The 23,882-nt window shown below is 40.6% G+C and overlaps 1 protein-coding gene and 1 long non-coding RNA gene across 14 annotated transcripts in view; one reads left to right on the forward strand and one right to left on the reverse strand.

Annotated features, from left to right (window-relative positions):
* LOC140628277 (uncharacterized) overlaps positions 1 to 9,638 on the forward strand; it is a 48,549-nt gene extending 38,911 nt beyond the window's left edge. The window contains exons 4-5 of the long non-coding RNA XR_012026588.1: positions 2,359 to 2,518; positions 9,414 to 9,638. This is a non-coding gene — a long non-coding RNA (uncharacterized lncRNA). The remainder of the gene's footprint in view (positions 1 to 2,358; positions 2,519 to 9,413) is intronic.
* REPS2 (RALBP1 associated Eps domain containing 2) overlaps positions 1 to 23,882 on the reverse strand; it is a 231,016-nt gene that overhangs the window by 110,009 nt on the left and 97,125 nt on the right. For all 13 annotated transcript variants that reach the window (XR_012026586.1, XM_072817502.1, XM_072817501.1 and 10 more), the window contains 3 exons: positions 11,785 to 11,923; positions 5,450 to 5,513; positions 2,754 to 2,896 (listed from right to left, as the gene is read on the reverse strand). Coding sequence is in view for 12 of the 13 variants with exons in the window: in XM_072817502.1 (XP_072673603.1) it covers positions 2,754 to 2,896; positions 5,450 to 5,513; positions 11,785 to 11,923 (346 nt within the window). In the remaining variant the exon portion in view is untranslated. The remainder of the gene's footprint in view (positions 1 to 2,753; positions 2,897 to 5,449; positions 5,514 to 11,784; positions 11,924 to 23,882) is intronic.

The following is a 23,882-nucleotide window of genomic DNA, read 5'->3' on the forward strand; positions in this document are numbered from 1 at the left end:
CTTCTCCCTCTGCCTGTGTCTCTGCTTCTCTCTCTGTGTGTCTCTCATGAATAAATAAATAAAAATTTCTTTTAAAAAATTAAAAAATAAACATGTGTGATAAAGCATTAAAAAGTTAACTGTTCAACCTCCAGGGTTTGCCTAAAATATGCCATCACTGAGTTTGATGGGGTTTTATGAGATCTCTCATTTTTCATTAGAACTATATAATTATTATTTAAGATTAATCCCACAAGCTCTGGAAATGATGTACAGTTTCTGTTTAATTAAAGGGTATATGAGGGCAGCCCGGGTGGCTCAGCGGTTTAGTGCTGCCTTCAGCCCAGGGCATGACCCTGGAGACCCAGGATTGAGTCCCACGTCGGGCTCACTGCATGGAGCCTGCTTCTCCCTCTGCCTGTGTCTCTGCCTCTCTCTCTCTCTCTCTCTCTCTCTCTCTCTCTCTCTGTGTGTGTGTCTCTCATGAATAAATAGAATATTTAAAAAATAAATAAAGGGTATATGATGGATTCTTCAGTTGTTTTGGTATAAATACATGCTAACAGCCTCCACAAAAGATCAGGAACAAACAAGGGACTTCTTCCAAAGGAAAGAAAGATGCCTCTTAACTGGCATTCTGTTTTACAGACTCGCCCTTACTGCATTATCAAGGCAAAAGCAGCCATTTGTAGCAGTAAAGGAATCAAAAGAGGCTACTTGTCTTCTGTTTACACACTTCTTACACAAGGCTTTCAGATTTTTAAAAATTTTACCAGTGGCTTTTCAAACAATCCATGAAATACCTGGATACCTACAAAGTGACTTCTCAAACAAGGAGTCATGACATCCAGCATAGGTTCCATGGCATAGGGCATCAGAACAATGTTAACACCATTAATCAAGACTGAAAAACAGAAAACTAAGTGTGGGCATGGGAGATAAGCTGACCCAGGACTCTCCCCAGGGCTCACAAAAGCAAACAGTGATGATATTAAATATAACTAAATAGCCCTGGACCAGACCTTGGTCCTCTGGTCAGCTGTTCATCCCCATTAGAGAGAGACAAAGCCCCCATGTGGCCCTGCTTCCAGGAGAATGGGCTCCTGGATGATCCGATACTGGCTTAGTTATGAAAGCTCTGCCCTTGTCAAGAAAGCCCCAAGAATGTTAGCACTTCTTTGCCTCAATCCAGGAGAAACAGAGAGAAAAAAAGAGAAAAAAAGATGGAGAGGGGATGCCTGGGTGGCTCAGAGGTTTAGTGCCTGCCTTCGGCCCAGGGAGTGATCCTGGAGTCCTGGGATCTAGTCCCACATCGGGCTCCCTGCATGGAGCCTGCTTCTCCCTCTGCCTGTGTCTTTGCCTCTCTCTCTGTGTCTCTCATGAATAAATAAATAAAATCTTTTTTAAAAATGGAGAGATAGAGATGAAAGTGGAAATAGAGCACTTTGTCATGCTGCCCAACTGCAAACTGGTGCCTGGGGACCTATGAGGGTCCCCCAGCCTGGAAGGAAGGGTATAGCAGGCTGAAGTTACATCCTGCTGCAGTCAGAAAGCAGCTGCTATTAGCAAAGTCTAAGCTCTGAAATAAGGAGGAGCCTCTACTCTCTGAACACCCCCCACCCCTTTATACTTTCTATGGAGGCATTTGGGGAAGATCTCAGAATGGGTCACTCTTCCCCCAACATGTTTACCTACCACTGGCCCCGGCTACATACTTGGTCTCTTCCCTTTGGTTGAGCTTTGGCCTGCTGACTACCAAATACAGAAAATGATAGACTTTTTATTTAAGAGTCAGAGACCCCAAGACTGACCTAGATAAGTCACTGGCCACTTTGAATCTAATGTTGTTATGAGGGGAAAAGGTAAGATAAACTAGGGCCCTTTCCAGATCTAACCACAAAATTCGTACTCTGTTAACAACTATTCAGTTTCTTTAGACATTGCTCCTTCTTGCCAATAATCATCCATGACTAGTTCTCATGCTTTTAAGAGACCTTCCCTAAAAAGTTAGGAAGGTTGACAGCACTAGCTGTCAATGGAAGCTATACTTCTCTAAGTAATAGAAATCGTATCAGTGCCCACTGCCTATGAAAAGGGCAAGAAGAAAAAAGAAAAGGGCAAGAGATTTCCAGTCTTCCAAAAGAACTGATACAAATGTTAGATACCATGACTCTTTCTTATTGAAAGGGTTTGGGGGTAATAGCTTTATTACAAGGAGAAAGACAAAGAGTTCTATTCCAACCTTGTGGTGTGCCAGAATGTTCTATATCGTTATCTGATTACAGTTACATAGATGTATAAGGATGTAAAAATTTATCAAGGGTACATTAAGATCACAGCACATTTCATGACATGTAATTATTTTAACTTCCTCATTAGGTATAAGAGTTCCATTCTATTCCATTGCCCCAGGCCATCTGGGGACACTAGGATGTATTAAAGACACCAAGTCAGCACTGGCTCTACAGGAGATCTTCCTCTTCATTCTATATCAGCTAGGAGGTTCAGTACTTGCCTACTCCACAATTTCTAGGAAAGGGTAAGTGACTGGTTCAAATCCATCCAGAGAACAACAGAATGCAAATAACAGATGACTCATACTTACCCACATCACTCCTATTATTCATATTATAAGATGTGAGTCTAATATCAGTTAAAATACTTTAAATACAAAGGACTCCACAAAGTACGTGGATACCACCTCAGTGCACAAAAAGTTCTTATAAGGCCTGGATGGAAAATGTCAAAGGTTTAGGACTTTGATGAGGCCTTACCTGCTTGCAGGTACTCTGGCTGCAGAGTCGGAGGCAGGCCTTCAGGCAGTGGGTAGCCGTTTTTCCGAGCCACAATGAGATGAAACGCAGCACAGAATTCAGGCAGGGTCAGGGCTCCATCGCAGTCAGCATCACTAAGTTCCCTAAATATAACATGTCACAAGCACCTAACATGGGGCTTGGAAAAGTTACTCAGCCTCAAATATGCAAACACGGGGGCACCTGAGTGGCACAGTCCATTAAGCATCCCACTCTTGGTTTCAGCTCAGGTAGTGATCTCAAGGTCGTGAGATAGGGACCCATGTCAGGTTCCATGCTTAGCATGGAGTCTGCTTAAGATTCTCTCTCTTCCTCTCCCTCTCCCCTCTCCCACCCTGCTCCTGTGCATGTGCCCCTCTCTCTCTCACCTCATCCCTCAAATAAATAAATAAATATTTTTTTAAAAAATATGCAAATACAACTCCCAGGCTCTCTGGTGGTGGCCCTGCAAAGTCTCCAAATGCCTATGAAATCTCAGGGGGACACTTAGAGGACAAATGTTGATCAACAGTGCTAGTACCAGTAGCACTTTGTAAACAAAACTTTACATTCTTCAGGTTCTCTGGCAGGTCTGTTTCATAACACTGAGTACACAAGACAAGAAACTATAGCACAAAAAGGGAAATAAGGCTCAGAATTCCAGTTAGTTGACAGTCATTCGGTAAATGGGTGGTATGGAAAGCTCCAGAAATGGTGCTCACAATAGTCAGAGGAAGGGCAGGCCTCAATCTTTTTACACTTGTCCCAGGCATAATACAGTTACCCAAGCTCAGAAATTAGTACTTCATTTTTCAGCTTTAAGGAAGAATCTTGAACTTTTTAAGTCACATAAATGTTCTATCAAAAATTTGCTTGAAACTAGCAACTTGGGAAGACTGGAACCAGATAAGACAGAAAGGAAGAAAGGAAGAGTCTTGAAAAGGCCTATCTTTGCTTCAGTCAATGTTTCCCACTGAAAGGCACAGACCTATTTACTCAGCACAAAAGAAACCTGTTTGCCAAAGTAACTAGACACCATAAGCTCAAGCAGTCTCTTAGGTGTATAGAGACAATATACTTGTGCTGGGACAAATAAAGACATAGGACATAAAATTGTGCTAGAAAGGTATCACTATTTCAAAGAAGAAATATAGAAGGTAAGCTCCCTAACTTTCCTTTGGACCATTCACATTTCCTCCCATCAAATATTTATTTTTTTAATAATAAATTTATTTTTTATTGGTGTTCAATTTGCCAACATACAGAGTAACACCCAGTGCTCATCCCGTCAAGTGCCCCCCTCAGTGCCCGCCACCCAGTCACCATTCACATTTCTTCCCATCAAATATTTAAAATGCACCAGCCCTATAGGAGCAACTAGCTCCCCAGGGTGAGGAGTCAGGGAACTGTTTCAAACGCTGGGTGAAAGAGAGTATCATTCAGCTTTCATGGATATGTCTCAACGTAAAGATAGGAAGCCTCATGCCAATAATGTTAAGACTGGGAATTCTGCCCAGAGTGTATTCTTCTCAATAGTTTCTTTTTTTTACCTAGGTTTAAAATCTAATACAAAGCTTGTTGTAGAAAAAAAAAAAAAACTATCCTAGAATATATTGCTGAAGAACCTAAACCCAGCTCAGAATCCTAGATACACTGGCATGCACAAGTGTTACTGGAATAGTTTTCCAATAAAATGCACAAAACATGACAAGCAATGTTAAATCATACCACAATTTTTGTAAATCCTCATGAAAAAAGTCTTAAATAAATATTCCAATATTTTAATTATATATTTACAGCAGCGTGGTCTCCCACCCAAGACTTGGGGAGGAGAGCCCACACACAGTCAGGAGTTTACAGAGGCACCAAGTGTTCTCATAACTGTATATCAGCCACCTGGACCATCCTGGTACAGCCCTTCTGGAGCCTGGGCTGTAGCTGGCACAACAGCAAGACGCAGTACGCACCACAGCTGCAAGTTTCAACTAAGGCCCAGCTCATAAACACCAGCCAAATTTAGGAAGCTCAGAGGCAGCTAAAATAGTCAAATTTGACTTAATTCCAAAACATTTGTGGACCTTCTATTCACCTGGCCTCATAAAATATTTAAAGAGCTTTTCAAGATTCTCTGGTTACCTGCATTATATCAAGTAGAAATATCTGAAAATAAAATTCACAAGATGGAAATGCTCATATGCCCCCACAATTGTTTAGACAGGAAAGGGATCTAGAGGAGGATAATAATTGGGAAATTAATTTTTAAATAACAGCTAACAGTTACAGTGCATAGTATGCACCAGACACTGAGCACTGTGCTTTTCATGTAATAACTTATTTAATCTTCAGAGCAACGAAAATGTTAAGTTCTAGTCACTCTCTTAGTCTGTTAAAAAAAAATTTCAAGGGATGTCTGAGTGACTCAGTCAGTTAAGTGTCCAACTCTTGATTTTAGCTCAGGTCATGATCTCAGGATTGTGGGATCAAGCCCTGCTTGGGCCTCCGTGCTCAGCAGAGAGCCTGCTTGAGATATTTCCCTCTCCCTCTGCCCCTTCCCCCATTCATGCTCTCTAAAATAAATACATATTTTTTAATTTCAAAAGATAAGACTTTCAAAATGTAAGTCTAAGGGATGGGTATGTAATGACAATATGATACTATATGGCATTAATTATACTTACCATATGTAGGAGAGTTCTGGAATGGAAAGCTTTGATTTGGTGAAAAAATTCTTGGCTACAGAACCTGCCAAGAGAGCCATTGTTTAAATAAATCATTAATTACTTATCTACAGCAGCTTTTATATATATAAGTGAATTGCCATTTTTTCATTCAGAATCCCTACCATATAACAACAAACGTAACATTTATTCATCAAAGCAACTATAAATCATATGGCTAAAATCAACATATGAATAGTTCTTACAAGAATATATAAATTACAACAGGGCAAAAGAAGTAATGACATAACACTTATGTGAATCATATAAAATAATTCCTTCATTTTTCCAAAAATCTGCAAAAGTTTACTAAAAGACAAATTTCAAAATTATTAAAGTAAAAATCTGTCAAGCACTCTTTTTTAAAGATTTTGTTTATTTGACACAGAAAAACCACAAGCAGGGGAAGCAGCAGGCAGAGGGAGAGGGAGAAGTAGGCTCCCTGCTAAGTAAGGGGCCCAATGCAAGGCTCTCAGGACCCTGGGATCATGACCTGAGCCAAAGGCAGACACTTAACCGACTGAGCCACCCAGGTGCCCCTTGGCAAGCACTTTTAATGAGAGGGTGAGAAAGTAAAATATAGTCATGGTAGAAAAACAGAGCAAAATCAAGAAAATTAATACTATTAATCCTATCACACAGAGACAAAACAGATATCTTTGTAAAGAGTTTGGTGAAATTTAAGATCTCTTGGTGGCTCTTTGAGAAACTTACCAGGAACCTCTTGCTACTTTATTCACCACAAATTTACCAATATCAATCGAAATTAGGTAATCATTCCATTTTACACGTTATATAGCTCTAAGTCCCAACTGTACTTAAAATGTTAGACTTATCCTTATTCAGACTTAAATATTTATGCCTTCAGCTCTCAGACCAGTTTCAAACTTCAAAGGCCTCAATTCTAAGACAAAGAACAGTCAAATCAAAGCCTCAAGCTCTGGGATCCCTGGGTGGCGCAGCGGTTTAGCACCTGCCTTTGGCCCAGGGTGCGATCCTGGAGACTTGGGATCGAGCCCCATGTCGGGCTCCCGGTGCATGGAGCCTGCTTCTCCCTCTGCCTGTGTCTCTGCCTCTCTCTCTCTGTGTGTGTGTGACTATCATAAATAAATAAAAATTTAAAAAAAAGCCTCAAGCTCTAAACTGATAAAGTCAAAAGTGTTTCCTTGGCAATCGCAAGTCTTCTAACTGGCCTTAAGACAAGGAATTATAGTGGACCCTAAAGCAGATGTATTTTCCTTTGATAGATTATTAAGGATCAAAGGCAAAGTGCCCTATTAACCAATGAGCTTTCTCCCCAAAAGCATCCTGGAAATATTGCTGTCATAGGACTGCTGGCCATCGGGGCAGACACCTTGTCAAACATTTATAAGAAATGTCTTAAAAGCCTATTTACCAGCTATTTTATAGATATAAAGACATTCTCCCCTCAACTCATTCTTTTCCCCCTTGATATCCTTTCTTCAAATCACACTATGCCCAAACCCAAGCCAGAGACTCGGCCTGGCCTTCAGACAGCAGAGAGATTGTTTTGCCATGGTGTCCATAGGAGATTAGGTAGGGCCCATCCGGAAGCCAACAACTAACAAGTTCAGTCCTGCCCTGGCTGCCACCTTCCAGAGAAGGAAGCTGATGAGAAAGCCCAAGTGCTCCCTCCTTTGGTGCTGACAAGTCATTTAACCAGTGAGCTGGAACCCTCAACCCAGCTCTAATCTCAGCCAACCTAGAGATCCCAAGCCAGCTTCCTTTCCTTGCTCTCTTCAGCTTTTCAGACCTGCTGGGAAGCTTCACATGTGGCAAATGAGGGAAAGGTGAGGCTTTAAAAAGCTGTCAGCAATCAAACATCAAAATGTGGATTCAGACTTTTTATTACAAGGAGTCTCTCAGCCCAATAAAAAACAGCTATACATAAGCATTGATATATTAGTGATAAATGTTAACACATTGAATAGATATAGATCTTTTAAAAATAAAGACTGGTAACACAATATAAAAATGGGTAGAAGGGGAGCCCAGGTGGCTCAGCAGTTTAGCACCGCCCTCGGCCCAGGGTGTGATCCTGGAGACCCAGGATCGAATCCCATGTCTGGCTCCCTGCATCGAGCCTGCTTCTGCCTGTGTCTGTGCCTCTGTCTCTCTCTCTCTGTGTGTGTGTGTGTGTGTGTGTGTGTCTCTCATAAATAAATAAATAAAATATTTTAAAAATAAAATAAAAAAAGGGCAGCCCCGGTGGCCCGGCGGTTTAGCACCGCCTTCAGCCTGGGGTGTGATCCTGGAGACCCCGGATGGAGTCCCACGTCAGGCTCCCTGCACGAAGCCTGCTTCTCCCTCTGCCCCTCTCTCTCTCTCTCTCTCTCTCTCTCTCATGAATAAATAAACTCTTTTATAAAAATTAATTTAAAAAATAATAAATGTAAATAAATAAAAATGGGTAGAGTTGTGTCAGTTCACAGAAATAGATGAAATTGCCCCCCCTTTTTTAAAATAAACTCTACCCCAAACGTGGGACTCCAACTCACAACCCCAAGATCAGTGGTGCTGGGACAACTGGATATTCACGTGCGAAAGAATTTGAACACCTACTGATATCATACACAAAAATTAACTCAAAATGGATCAAAGACCTAAATATAAGAGATAAAACTGTATTATAGATACCTTCTTAGAGGAAAATACTGACACAAATTTTCATGACCTTGGATTCGGCAATGATCTCTTATAGCACCAAAAAGCACAATCAAAACTAAAAACTTATGTACTCCAAAGACACCGTTAGGAAAATAAAAAAACAAGCCACCAATTGGGAAAAAATATTTCCAAATCAAGTATGTGCTAAGGGACATGTATCTAGAATACAGGCATACCTCGTTTTATTATACTTCACTTTACTGCAGTTGGCAAATATTGCATTTTTTACAAATTGAAGGTTTGTGGCATCTCTGTGTTGAGCAAGTTTATTGGTACCATTTTTCCAAAAGCATTTGCTCACTTTGTGTCTCTGTATCACATTTTGATAATTCTTGCAATATTTCAAACTTTTTCATTTTTATTGTATTTGTTATGGTAATCTATGATCAGTGATTACAACTTACTGAAAGCTCACATGAAAATTAGTATATTTTAGTAATAAATTATTTTAATTAAAATATGTACAGCATTTTAAGATATACTATTGCACGCTTAACAGATACAGGATAGTGTAAATATAACATACATATACTGGGAAATCAAAAAATTCATTTGACTTGCTTTATTGCAATATCCACTTTATTGCAGTCATCTGAACCAAACCTTCAATATCTCCAAGGTATGCCTGTATATAAGGAACTCTTACCATTCGGTATTTATTTAAAATAGCAAAAGATCTGAATAGACATTTCTCCAAAGAAGATATACAAATGGTCAATAAGAACATGAAAAGATGTTGAATTTCATTTTTCATCTGGAAAATGCTAATCATAACCACAAAGAGATACTACTTCACACTCACTAGTGAAGTAGGAAGGAAGGGAGACTCAGGAGACAAGGTGACCAAAGTAAAACCATTCCGGTTTTAGACTGACCCTTAACCTAAAAGTCAGTAGGTAATAGAAAGAGTCACAAGACCCGACTCACTGAAGACCACAAGACCCCACTCCCTCTGGCAGTAAAAGCCACAAAGGCCAGACATTCTTAAAATTGCTCCCTGTGGGTAATTTCACAATCCTAAAACAATGGAAAAACTAACCACCCAATGTAAACGATAAAAAAAGTTAAGGAGTAAGCCTCTCCCTAAGGTTAGCTAATTTTTAAGACTTATAAAACCCTTTCTTAGAGGCTAAGGAGGGTCCTCTTCCTCACCTGGGAGAAGACCACTATTTTGTCTGTGAAGTAGCTCCTTTCTCACTGCTATACATACTAAATTTTTGTCCCTTTCTTTAAACAGCTGGCTCTTGAATTCTTTCTCACACAAAGCCAAGAACGCTCAAAGCAAAGGGCCTGAGGCCCTTCCTCTCGGGACCCTGGCCCATCTGGCATCACTAGGACAGCTATAAGCAAAAGACAGATAATAAGCGTTGGCAAGGATGTGGAGTAACTGGAACCCTCATATGTTGTTGGTAGCAATGAAAAATAATGCAGCCACCGTGCAAAAACAGTCTGTTTCAAATGACTGAACAGAGTTACCATATGATTCAGGGATTCCTCTCCTAGGTATATATTTAAGAGAAATAAAAACATACATCCATACAAAAATGTGCTCACAAATGTTCATAGCAGCATTATTCTTAATAGCCAAAAAGTAGAAACAACCCAAATCAAGTGCCCATCAACTGATGAATAAATAAAACATAGCATATCCATACAATGGAAATTATTCAGCCATAAAAAGCAATGAGCATCTAGTGCACAGTACAACCTGGATAAACTTTAAAAATATTATGCTAAGTGAAAGAAGTCAGACACAAAAAAGACCACATGTTATATGATTTCACTTGTAAGAAAAGCCCAAAATAGGTGAACTTTTAGAGAGAAAAAGTGGTTTAGTCATTATGTAGGGCTGGGAAGCGGAAAGAGCAGAAACGGGGAATAATTGCTAATAATAGGTAGTTTGTTAGAGGGTACTGAAAGTGTTCTAAATTCAGATTGTAAATATACTCTGTAAATACACTAAAACCACTGAACTGTATACTTTACAGAGGTGTATTTTATGGTATATTAATATTCCAAAAAAAGATGTTTTTTAAAGAGATATCACCTAATTGCAAATATATGAACCCCTCTTGACCTTAAGCAGACTGAACTGTTTTTAATAGGCATTTGTGAGACAATCAGGGAAATCTCAACAACAAAGAATTGATGATATTAAGGAAACATGTTTTGTATTGCTTTCACGTGTGCCAATGAATTGTGGTTATGTTTTTAAAAGAGGTTTTTCTTATCAAGATACAACCTGAAATATTTTCCAATGAAATATCTGATTAACTGCTTCAAAATCATCTGGGCTGAGAGAGGTTACAAACAAAAATAAAATCACAGGTGCTGTGTAATAGGTGCACGGGGGTTCATTATACTAGGCACTCTAGTTGTATCTAGAAATTCTGTAAAATAAAAAAGTTAAAATAAAGCCACTCCTAACAGCTACCCATTTGTATTTGTCTAATTATACGCATATACTGTGAAGAAACTCACTTAAGGGGCACCTGGGTGACTCAAGTCAGTTAAGTGCCTGCCTTTGGCTCTGGTCATGATCCCAGGGTCCTGGGAGCTGAGCAGGGAGCCTGCTTCTCCCTCTCCCTCTGCCTCCCCGCACTCATGTTCTCTCTCATGTGCTCTCTCTCAAATAAATAAAATCCTTTTTAAACAAAATAAAAAAGGAAACTCATTTAAGCAGTGGGTAAGGTTAGCAAATGGTCAATCTGGGTTTCTGCTTTTTTTTTTAAGTCCTGTTGTCAACATTAATTTGTTGTATCTACAATATTCTGCTTTCAATAAAGCTATTACCACCAATTAGAAAATGATGTCTGAATTTATACAAGTATATTTCAATTACACACCATATTTCTCCAGAGAAAATTAGTCCACATTCAATATGTCAGGTTACAATTATTGAGGGCATATTGTTATTCTTCAAAATTGAAATACAAAAAGAAAGTTTTATGAATTTTTCTTCCAGACTCTACAATTTACTGTTTAGTCTTCAGCCCAGGAAAATGTAGGCACACAGGAATTAAATCAATTTGTCTCAGTTTGAATTTTACATGAGAACTCAATAGGAATACATATTTTGAAGACAACCCGAAGAACAGACATGTGGATATAAAACTGCTGGCCAATTTTCCTCCCATATTTTAATTTCTCTCAGAAAATCCAGAGGAGAAAGACTTGAGCCAAAGAAAACAAGCATGAATTTGGACTTGGAAAGCATACATAATATAAAGAGACTTGTGACGCTAAATCTTTAGAAGGTTACACTACATCTTTGCTCTAATATGAATAAGCAATTAAAGAGGTCATCTTCCTGCCATAGTCTACCATTTCAAGAACTGTTTCAGCTAAAAAGGCACAGATCTAGACCAGGTTCCCCCAAATTCCCATTTTAAACCTTTAAAAATGAAACATAATTTTCTAAATGTCATTGCCAAGTATTTTTCTGCATGGTATATAGTTGATAAGAACTTCAATCTCAGAGGAAAACAAATCAAAATCACAGAATGTTGTCATATTCATTTTGCGTGAACTATTTCTTAAGATATGTACTGTTATCTGTGTGAGACAATGATCTGGGACCCATGTCTTCATCCATCAGACTTAGTTACCTGAAATGAAGGAACTTGGGTCAGGTTGAAGGGATCGGAACTGATTGACATAGTACTCGCGCTGTTCTTCTGTTATCCTCCAGGGTTCATCTGGGTAATTACTGCTGTTGTCATGCGGTTCTCTCTCCACAGAAAAGGACTTTCAAAATAAAAAAAGCAAAGGCTCAGAAGTAGAAATATTAAACATCAGTAAAAGCTATCATACATTATACTTATTTTTTTCCTCAAGAGAATATATTTAAACACCTTGTAACTAGAACATCATTAGAACATAAACTTCTTGCAGGGCAGACATCTTGCTTTATAGTTTTTTTGTATACCTCAAAGTTGTTAATAGGACTGAGCATGAAGAGTAAAAAGGATGATCAATCTTTTTAAACATTTTATTTTTGAGAGAGAGAGAGAGAGTATAAGTGAGGGGAGGGGCCCAGAGGGAAAGGGAGCAAGAAAACCTTAAGCAGGCTCCACACCCAGTGCAGAGCCTGACTCAGGACTCGATCTCACAAGCCTGAGATCATGACCTGAGCAAAATCAAGAAATGAACACAACCGACTGAGCCACCCAGGCACCCCAAAAGGATAATCATTCTTACCTTCAAATATTCACATTTTTATCCTTCAGGTTAGCTGAGTAGATAGCAAAATAATCTAGATTCCTTTCTATTTTTTAAAATCTACAAAAGCTATAGCCACATCATCTTTTTTCTGAGGCATTCATTCTCACTGTATAAATCTGGGAATTCAAAGTTCCAATTCCACCTGCCCAGGTCCTACTCGAGTGGCAAGTCAGGATCACAGAACCTCTCATTCCGCATTTGTGGATAATACCTGGTAACAGAACTGGGTGGAAAGAACAACTGCTCATGGTACCACAACAAACAGGGTAACAAAATGAGGGGTGCATCAGACCTGCCACTAGGGGGCATGCAAGGCAAATGTGAGGATTTAAGGATACAGAGAACCAGAAAAGTAGTTCAGGAGAAAACAAGACTGTACAAGGAAGTGAGGAAAGAAGCAAAACTGGTGATTCTGGAAGGAGGAGCCTAGAGCTTTGTTCTATCCCTCCCATCTACCCTAAGGCTAAGGTGCTACTTGCCAAGGGAACCTAGAGGTGAATACAAGGAGCGTGAGGCTTTAGGACAAAAGGGGGCTAGGAAAGAAAAAGAGAGATATTACTGCTAATAAGCCATCAAGTTGCCTGCTTCTGCACATACTATCAAGAAATTCATCATTAGGAGAACATTCTACTCACTATCCCTAGAAAAGACAACTGACCATCTCTGCACCCTTCCTCCACCCCAACACACACCCCATTCCAGGAGGTAATTCTTCTCAGGAACACCCAGCTCTCCTCTCCTCTGTGAACTTTCAGAGATGAAATAAGACTATAAAATATTGAACTGTGATATAGCCTTGAGATGTTATCTCTAAAGTTTTCATACTAGGTGAGTTTCCACTAAATGTAGATCAAACCATTCTTAAATGCCCCAGAAGCTACTAATCATTAGTTAATATCTTAAATTCATAGAATGCTTTCAGATTTACAAAACACTACACACACCTATTTCATCTTGAGCGTCTCAAAACCTTTGAAAAGTAGACATAGCAGGTAGTAGTATCCTTTTCCCAGATGAAGAAGTAAAGGCTCATAGAACTTTTTTTTTTTTTTTTTTAGGCTCATAGAACTTAAGAGATGAGTTCACATCCTTCATTATACACAATCAGCATTATTGCAGTTAGCAAGTAATTACCCCCTCTGTCTTATGTTGCTCAAAGTCAGCCTACTCCATATCAGGCCTTTGTAAATTGAATTACATCTGGGACCTTGAAAACATGATGCTAAGTGAAAAAAGTCTGACATAGAAAGACAAATACCAAATGATATCATTTAGATGTGGAACCAAGAAAGTCAAACTCACAGATACGGAGAACAGACTGGTGGCTGTCAGAGGCTGTGGGTAGGCAAAATGGGTAAGGGTGGTCAAAAGGTACAAACTTCTGGTTATAAGATAAATAAGTCCTAGGGATGTAATGTACAGCATGGTGACTATAGTTAACAGTACTATGTTATATGTGTTTAAAAGTTGCTAAGAGAGTAAATCTGAAAAGTTGTCATCGCAAGAAAAGTCTGTAACTCTGTATGATGATGGATGGTAACTAGACTTAGTAATCATTTTGCATTACATACATCTAATCAAATAATTATGTTGTACACCTAAAATATAATATTATGTCAATTTATCTCAATTTTAAAAAATACATTTTAAAAATTGAGTTGTATCTGAGTTGTTTTCCAGAACTCCTATCATTCTGATAATAAACAATATAAAAAAGCAAGGCCACAAGTCAGTCTAAGCACCTGATGGACCACACAACTTTCCAAAACACTCTCACCAAATTCCAGAGCCAAATTTAAATGCTTCACACTAGCACTTTCTGAACAAGTCCAGATGTCTGACCAGGTTGCAGAGGCAAAACCCAGGGTAGAAGGCATCAGTATCCGATGGAATAGGTTCCTGGCCAAACTATGTGTAGAGCTCCTAGGAACACTGTCCTTCTGGTTAGCACTGAAAGGAACAGCTGGAGTAAAGGTATCTAAAAAGCTTGGCATGGGCAGGACAAGAACAGATGTTTATGACTGAAAAATCAAGCAGACAGAGATGGTTCACAAACCCAGCAAGACACTGGTGAAAAGATCTGTCCCACCACCACCCTGCGAATGAAAGCACGAAAATCTCTGTGCTGAGTGTTGGCTACTGCATTCCCGGTTCTGACACAGAAGCTACTATTCCCCTAGAATACACTCCTTTCTGCCTGGAACTGAAGCTGCCATATTCAGTTGCTGTTATTATGTCAGCCCATGTTTGTTCTTTCTCCAATCCCAGGACCACCTGCTCATTATTTCCTCTCCCACGTTATCTCACTCCCAACTGGTGTCAGCAGCCTCCCAGTAGGTCTCAAGTCTATTCTGACAGCAGAGCTTAAAAGCCTATAGATGACCTGTCACCTAATAAAAACATCTACTTCCTCCACATGACCATTAGGGCCCTTATAATCCAACCTCCTCTTTGCTCACTCTTAGCAGGCTTCTGATTGCCCACATGCTCGCTCTTCATGGATCACATCTGTGTCTTCTTCCCAGACCATCCCTCCTCTGATCCCAGCTGGCTCAAATCCTATTACTCGAGTCCCACTGCCCCCAAGGGCTCTCCAATGTGCCACTGCAGAGGGCAATGCCCTTCCCCCAACTCCAATACCAAGGTGAGCTTGAAAGCCACATGTGCACCACACGACCTACCTCACACCTGGTCTCACCCAACTGAGTCCAAGTAAGGAAGGGAGGACACACAGTTTCTGGCCTCTGCAGTGCTCTTGCATAGAAAGCTCTACCCTAGCAAGGAAAACATCAGCTAGATGCTCAACACCGGGGGTGTGGATAAGAAATATAAGGATCATCAAGCCCAGAAATCAGACCCTGCACAGATGCAGTGTGGCTATGATATAAAGTGAGGGCTCAGTGAAACCTGAAGTCACGAGGAAGCCAGAAGCAGCAGAAGCAGAACCTGTGAGGTAGACAAGTACTAAAAAGAAAAGGGGGTAAGGATGGCTGTGGCAGCCAGAAGATAAGCAGATACTGAAGCAAACTCAAGGCAACTAGGCAAACATGAACAACCAAGAATTCCCACTCCTCAGGACCACTGAGCCACTCCTTGTCTCTCATTTCTTAGATTCCCAGAACTGCAACCCCATCTCCTTTTCAAGAAGACTTAAGCTGGCAAACAGAGTTCCTGCTCCCCAAAACCAAAAAGGCCTTGCAACAAAGAGGGAGAGGGCATATGAATATTGTATATAACCTGTGCATAATATAGTGTGGCCCTTCTACTGGCTTGCACTAAATGTGTTAACCTACACCCAGTCTCTTTCCCCTTGCTTCTCACTGCATGCTTTTAATTGATTTAATAAACCAAGTAATTATGCATCTTAAAAAATAATAATTCTTCTGATAAGTATCACACAGTTTGAACATTTCAAGTGCTCTTGACTATCAACTCAGGTTTCAACCTGGAGGACCAGAACCATATCATGTATTCCTTTATTCAGCATACAATCCCTAGCTACTACATCACACATACTAAAACAGTAGTGTGAGACCCACTTATTGATGGGCTCTGATAAGTTCAGGTGTATGTCTTATTACTAAAAAGAGGTGCAGAAACACTACTCTGTGTTGTGTTGAATGAAAGAAAACCTATGAGTCTATTTCACCTTTAAAGTTTCAGATCTATCAAAAGAAGTCCCTGCCTATCTTCCTGTAGTTCATCCATGGTTTCTGATCTCTTTGGGGAGTTCTCCAGTTCCATATCCATTATTAAGTGAGTATTTCAGGGTCAGGTGAGGGCATACGGAAGAGGTAGATCACATTCCATATATCCTTAGGCTGAAATAGTCTAAAAGAAAGCTGATCTACAAGAAGCAAAATGATTTGAACTTTGCTGCATGAACAGTGATCCATCCATTCATTCATTCATTCATTCATTCATTCAACAGACACTTACTCAACACCAAGAATATCCCCAAAACTAGTGACTCGGGATACATAATGGGCAAACAGATTCTTTTTCCCAGAAATCCTAGGGTCTCATGAGGGAGAAAGACAAACAGGCAACCCCAAAACAGTGAAGTAGTGCTATGGTAGGACAGGGTACTCTAGAGCTTTGCTACTCAAAGTACAGTCCCCAGACCACCCACATCAGCATCACCTGGAGACTTACTAGAAACACAGAACCGCACACTCTACCCTTTGTCTGGTAAATCATAGTCTGGGAGTGGGACCTAAGAATCTGTGGCTTAACAATAACAAGTCTTCTAGACAATTTGAAGCACACTCAAGTTTGAGAAGCAATGCCATTTATCTTTTTTTAAAGATTTTATTTATCTATTCACAGAGATAGAGAGAGAGAGGCAGAGACACAGACAGAGGGAGAAGCAGGCTCCATGCAGAGAGCCCGACGCAGGACTCGATCCAGGGTCTCCAGGATCACGCCCTGGGCTGCAGGCGGCGCTAAACCACTGTGCCACCGGGGCTACCCAGCAATGCCATTTAGAACATGCAGAGCAAGACAAACAAAAGGAACAGCATTTATAAAAACTCCAAAAAAATGAGAGAAAATGGCCATCTTCTGAAAGTAGCTCACTTGGACTACATGTATATAGAATAGGCTGCTGGTACAACATGGATGTTAGTGGAGCTGCCTGAAGATGGTCCAGACAGCAAGCAGGGCCCAGATCATGATGGCCCAGGTACCAGGTTAAAAGATACAGATTGTATCTAGAAGACATGAGGGAGCCACAGAGAAGTATTAAACACAACAATGAAATAATCAGATGTCAGTTATAGAAAGATCACTTCAGTGAGGAGAATGGAAGGGGAAAGACCAAAGGTAGGAAGACAAGTTAAGGCCATATGAGCAACCCTGGCCCAGAGGTCAAGAAGGCTCAGAGTTAGGGAGGGGATGAGAGGAGTCCAGAGAAAAAAGAAGCCCTATGGCCACAACCAGAGGAAGGCCTATTCCAGTAGTGCAATGGCAGCTAAGGACCTCTCTGTCAGTAGCTAGAGGGCCATCTTGCTGCAGGACCCAGATACAAGGAACATCATCTCCAAATGAACCCCAAAGTCAACTGAAACAACTAGCATCATTTTACAAAGATCTGAAAAGTCAGCCACCTGAAAGAGAATATCCAACTGCAAAGACTGAAGGCATTGAGAAATGTGGGTGGATGAACTAAGGAGCCTAAGGCTTCCAAGCAGAAGCCAGAACCAGGAAAAGCTCCACTTGTGCATGCACTCTAAAAAGCCTCTCCCGGTTCAACTCCAGCACCAGTGGTTTGTTTTGTCGGCTGGGTAAGGATATTTGCAGGTTGGTGCCAATTTTAAGTTCTGCCAGTGTTTTTAAGAGAGAGAAACCTTCCACATCTGTCTGCTTGAGCCACATACATATGGTTCATTATGCAGTTTCTCTAGACACAGGAGAATTAGATTTGCTTATATTTAAAACATTCAAACCCTTAGTTTCGTTTCAAGTGAAATGCAAATATTTGGCACTACAAGTTATTATCTCAAGGGAAAACAGGCTGTTTATAATGAAAGAGATTTCAAAAGACTCATTAAAAAGTAATACTATTAATAAAATCCCAAAAGGTGACATTTACCCCTGAAGTATCTTAAAAATCAAGCACAGCTGAATAATATGAATTGCAAGGAAGCATTATCAGGGAGAATTTACAAAGGGTGTGTATACTGTTTCAACCACAGAACGTTTCTGTTTAGAATATAATCCCACCTTGGAGATATCCTGTAAATGCTGCCCAAGAGTCCAGCCATTTCACCTGAGGATGCAATGATCTTATACCAGGGTCCTTCTGGTGCCTTAGTAAACAAATCATCTAGAGTAGCAAAAGCTCATACAAAGCCCACAGTTGAATATATGAGAACACCTCACCCGCCAACAAATTTTGGAAATAAGATGGCCATAGTGCAACCACGGATCAAAATATAATTTCATGAGCAAAGATGTGAGAAGACTCAATCACCCCTAATGAGAAAGAATGGCTAACAGACTGGTGAGACTAAACTAGAGCCCAAGTGAATATTAATCTGCTTCAGGAAAGATCATGGTCGCTGATCAGCCACGGGGCTGAGGAAAAAGAAGTCATAGAGGCAAATGACAACCATGCTGATGTGGGGGATTACAGTAGCTGTCCTCCAATCATTTATACCGCCCAAGACCAGGTATAGAAGTATCACTGAGAAGCTGTGGCTGCCCACCCAACAATGACATGTTCCCCCATACCCCCTGCAGTTGGTTGCAGCCATGTGACTGAGTTTTAGCCAATGCAATGGGAACACAGGTGACCTGCACCACTTCCATGTAAGGCTAGCACCCTGTGGCACTCTATGCTCGTCCCCACAGGCCACTGAATGGGGGAATGGCACAACCACAGGACTAAAGAGCACTGGTGCCTGAATCACAATGTGGAGGAAGGCTGCCTACCAACCTGTTAGATGACTGAGAAATATACCGATGTTGTTATGTCATTAAAACATGGGGCATATTTGTCACAGCAACTGTTAATCTAACTATCCTTCAGGCAAGGCCCAAAGGAAAAGCAGGCCTTCCCAGTCGCAACAGCACAGCCATTCCTGCACCAAAGATGGAAGCATTAGGCTTCGTTTTGTAATTGGACCACCTGATGATCTGAGACAGTTCTGAGCCCACATAACTTAATTTGTCCACGTTGACGAACTATAGGGACACCAAGCATGTGGACACATCTTTACAGTCATCTTTCTATGTCCAGTTAATAGGAGTTTATCTTTCATGGGTTTGAAGGAGACTCACAGGGAAGATGTACAGAGTAAAAAGAAGAGAGGACCAAGGTAAAACTGGGAAAACTATTACATAAGGAATGAAGAAAACAAAATGGAGCTCAGCAATTTTCCTTTGAACTTTCAACTGGTTACCATGTGATACTTTACAAACTTGTGTATTTATATTGTCTCACATCTCGCTCTCACTATAATAAAAGGTCCATGAGGGCAGGAAAATGGGTCTAGTCCGATCACTGCTGTATCCCCAGCACCTGGAGAAGTGCCTATGCCCAATACATGCTTTTTTCGGTGACGGAACAAATAATTGGACAAATGGTCAATTCCAATCCAGAGACAGAAAGGCTAATCTGAGCTCTCCTATGATGACTAGAGCTGAATTTTATATGCATTTATCAAACAAGTCACCTAACTGTAAAAGCTGGGCCCTTTCCCTTATCTAGGAAATTAGAGGGAAAACATCTTTTTCTTTTTCTTTTGAAATAGTAATAGATTCACAGGAAGTTGCAAAAAATAACTTCTGTTTTTGCCTATAGAGAAGTTAGTTCAAATTAAATCCTAACAGAGCAATTTAACCATATCAGTTTCTTCATGGAAATATACCCATAAAGATGTCAAACTTGCTCAGGGATCAATTTCAACAGTTTAGAAGGTTGATTGCAAAGTGTAGGAATCTGAATCTAATGAGAAACACAGAGTTGCTGCTTATTAAAATAAACTAAATTTTAAAAGCAATCACCACAGACATAGGAGAATGTCAGAGAACATGTATTTATTACTTTGCTAAGTGCCAGGCACTGTAAGTACCCAATACACATGACCTATTTTCATCTTTACAACAACCCTGTGAAGTAGGTCCCATTATTTCCAATTTGCAGAACAGGAAACTGAGGATTAAGGAAGGGAAGTGACTTACCAAGATCACATGCCTACTAAAATGGTAGAGCCAGAACATGAGCTAATAAGTCCAGAGTATGTACTCTTTTTCAGTCAGCAAGCCCTATGGCTCTCCCTCCCTCTCTTATCCATCCATCCTATAACAATATACCATTTCCTTTTAAGAAACATTCTCACTACTCTGAAAACTATGCAATACCGATAAAAGAAATTCAAGATGACACAAAGAAATGGAAAAACATTCCATGCTCATGGACTTGAAGAATAAATACTGTTAAAATGTCTATACTACCCAAAGCAATCTACAAACTCAATGCAATCCCTATCAAAATACCAACAGCATTTTTCACAGAGCTAGAACAATCTTAAAATTTATATGGAACCACAAAAGACCTCAAATAGCCAAAGCAATCTTGAAAAAGACAACCAAAACTGCAGGCATCACAATTCCAGACTTCAAATTATATTATAAACCAGTAATAATTAAAACAGTATGATACTGGCATAAAAACAGATTCATAGGGATCCCTGGGTGGCGCAGCGGTTTGGCGCCTGCCTTTGGCCCAGGGCGCGATCCTGGAGACCCGGGATCGAATCCCACGTCGGGCTCCGGTGCATGGAGCCTGCTTCTCCCTCTGCCTGTGTCTCTGCCTCTCTCTCTGTGTGTGTGTGTGTGTGTGTGTGACTATCATAAATAAATAAAAAAAATTAAAAAAAACAGATTCATAGAACAATGGAATAGAATAGAAAATCCAGAAATAAACCCACAATTAGATGGTCAATTAATCTTTGACAAAGGAGGAATGAATATGCAATGGGAAAAAGACAGTCTCTTCAACTGGTGTTGGGAAAACTGGACAGCTACATGCAAAAGAATGAAACTTGACCATTTTCTTTCACCATACACAAAAATAGACTCAAAATCGATTAAAGACCTAAATGAGACCTGAAACCACAAAAATCCTATAAGAAAGCACAGGCAGTAATTCCTCTGGTGTTGGCCCTAGCAACATTTTTCAAGGTATGTCTCCTGAGGCAAGGGAAACAAAAACAAAAATAAACTATAGGGACTACATCAAAATAAAAAGCTTCTGCACAACAAAGTTAATAATCAGCAAAACTAAATGGCAAACTATAGAATAAGAGAAGATATCTGCAAGTGATATATCCAATAAAGAGTTCGTATCCTGGGATACCTGGGTGGCTCAGCAGTTAAGCATCTGCCTTTGGCTCAGGGCATGATCTTGGAGTCCCCAGATGGAGTCCCACATCAGGCTCCCTGCATGGAGCCTGCTTCTCCCTCTGCCTGTGTCTCTGCCTCTCTCTCTCTGATGAATAAATAAATAAAATCTTTAAAGAAAAAGAGTTGGTATCCAAAATATATTTTTAAAAAAACTTATACAACTCTAAACTCAAAAAACAAATAACCCAATTAAAAAATGGGCAGAAGACATGAACAGACATTTCTCCAAAGAAGACATCCAGATGGCCAACAGACACATGAAATGATCCTCAACATCACTCATCATCAGGGAAATGCCAAATCATCTCTCAGAATGGCTAAAATCAAGAAGGCAAGAAACCACAAGTGTTGGCAAGGATGTGGAGAAAAAGGAACCCTCACACACTATTGGTGGGAATGCTAACTGGTGTAGCCACTGTGGAATACAGTATGGAGGTTCCTCAAAAAATTAAAAATAGAACTATTCTAGGACCCAGCAATCGCACTGCTGGGTATTTACCTAAAAAAATATAAAAACACCAATTCAAAGGGATTGGTTTACTGGAGCATTATTTACAATAGCCAAATTGTGGAAGCAACCCCAAGTGCCCACAGATAGATGAATGGATAAAGATGGGGGTGTGAGCGAGTATGTGTGTATGTATACACACACATGCACACACACAAACACACACAATTATTCAGCCACAAAAAGGAATGAAATTCTGCCATGGGCAACAAGATGGATAGAGGCAGAGTATAATGATGAGTGAAATAAGTCAGTCAGAGAAAGACAAATATCATATGATCTCACTCATATGTGGAATTTAAGAAACAAAACAAGCAAAGGGGAAGAAAAGAGAGAGGGAGACACAAACGAAGACACAGACTCTTAACTCTAGAGAACAAAATGATTGTTACCAGGGGGGAGTTGGAAGGTAAGTGAAATAGATGATGGGGATTAAAGAGTAGACTCACCACGATGAAAAAAATTAAATTAAAATTTAAAAAAGGAGGGCAGCCCGGGTGGCTCCGCAGTTTAGCGTCCCCTTCAGCCCAGGGCGTGATCCTGGAGACCCGGGACCGAGTCCCACATCAGGCTCCCTGCGTGGGGCCTGCTTCTCCCTCTGCCTGTGTCTCTGCCTCTCTCTCTGTGTCTCTCTCATTAATAAATAAATAAAATCTTTTAAAAAATTAAAAAAAGGAACACCCTCACTGCAATGCCAAAATCAATGCACCAATTTTGCAGACTGCAGATATTCATATGGGATATGAATAGCCTATACTTACTTCTACATCCCTCCCATTATCTAGTTTAGTTGCAGATTTGGGCCACTAAGCTACTAAATTATAGACAGAGAACCATCTTATTTCTCACATGCCTATGAGCATCTGGCATGTTTTCACATCAGGAAAGAATCCTGTAGACAGCCATACAGGTATTCAATCATTTCACTGTTATTTTGGTATGTGGCACTAGCACTATTTTGTTTCACGTAAGAAATGCTTATGAATAATCACTATCTCCAATTCTCCCATCAGGAGTCAAGATCTGCTGCTCCAGAAGGGCATTTTTCCTTGGAATTTTGCTCTTTGCTTGGAAAAGGCCAGGAGAAAGTGAGAAGTCAGCAGTAAGAGGAGATTTTGATGAGGCTACAGACTTCCAATACCACTGCACTAACATGCCCACCCCAATCCTTGCCAGTTAGGTCAAGGGGACCAGTCTCCTCTACCAGGCCCTCAGTCAAGGCAGCCTGAGATCAGATGAGAAACAGATGTGCCAAGATCTGGGGCTGAATTCAAGGAATGCTTTAGATAACGAGGCTACAGATTAGAAATGCAAAAAGAGTGTAGATTATGGAGGGAGACAGACCTGGGCTCAAATCTGGGATGGTCACTTGGGCCACTTCATTTCTGAACCATCAGCTCTCCACCTAAAAGGCAGTGCCATGGCCCACAGGGCTCTGCCTACCTCTCCAGCTTCTTCTCCCTCCTTCTCCAGGCTCTGGTAACACTGGCCTTCTTTCAGGTCTTAGACTATGTCTCCTATTGTGTGCTGTATACGTGGTGTACTGGATCACTCAATACCCACTCCATCTCCTCTTAGCATAATTGCACTGCAAATGCTGGCTATGTAAAAGTACATTATCCAAATACCTTTGCTGCTAGAGTGCCAGAAGGAACTTAGGTTCTCACTAAAGACACCCATGGAAGGCTGATTCAAAACAAGTCACATGGTAAAAGAGGCAGGGAACAAAGCATTTGCTTGGCGGGCCTGGGTCATACATAGTGTAGAGCTGCAGCTCAGAGCTATGGCAGCAGTTTCCCAGCTCTGTAGCTTCCTGACTGTGGCAAAGGCAAAGCTCCCTCAGCCATCCAGCCATTCAGTCCTACTGTGTGGTTTGGGGAATTGTTCCTTCAAACTCAGAAGTCAGTCAGAATCTTCTGCCCTTCCAAAGATCTATCTAGTAGAGCTTCCACCCTCTTATTAGAAATCCCTATTTGGGCAGCCCCAGTGGTGCAGCGGTTTAGTGCTGCCTACAGCCTGGGGTGTGATCCTGGAGACCTGGGATCGAGTCCCATGTCAGGCTTC

Source organism: Canis lupus, chromosome X, assembly GCF_048164855.1.
Source record: "Canis lupus baileyi chromosome X, mCanLup2.hap1, whole genome shotgun sequence".
Classification (NCBI taxonomy): Eukaryota; Metazoa; Chordata; class Mammalia; order Carnivora; family Canidae; genus Canis; species Canis lupus.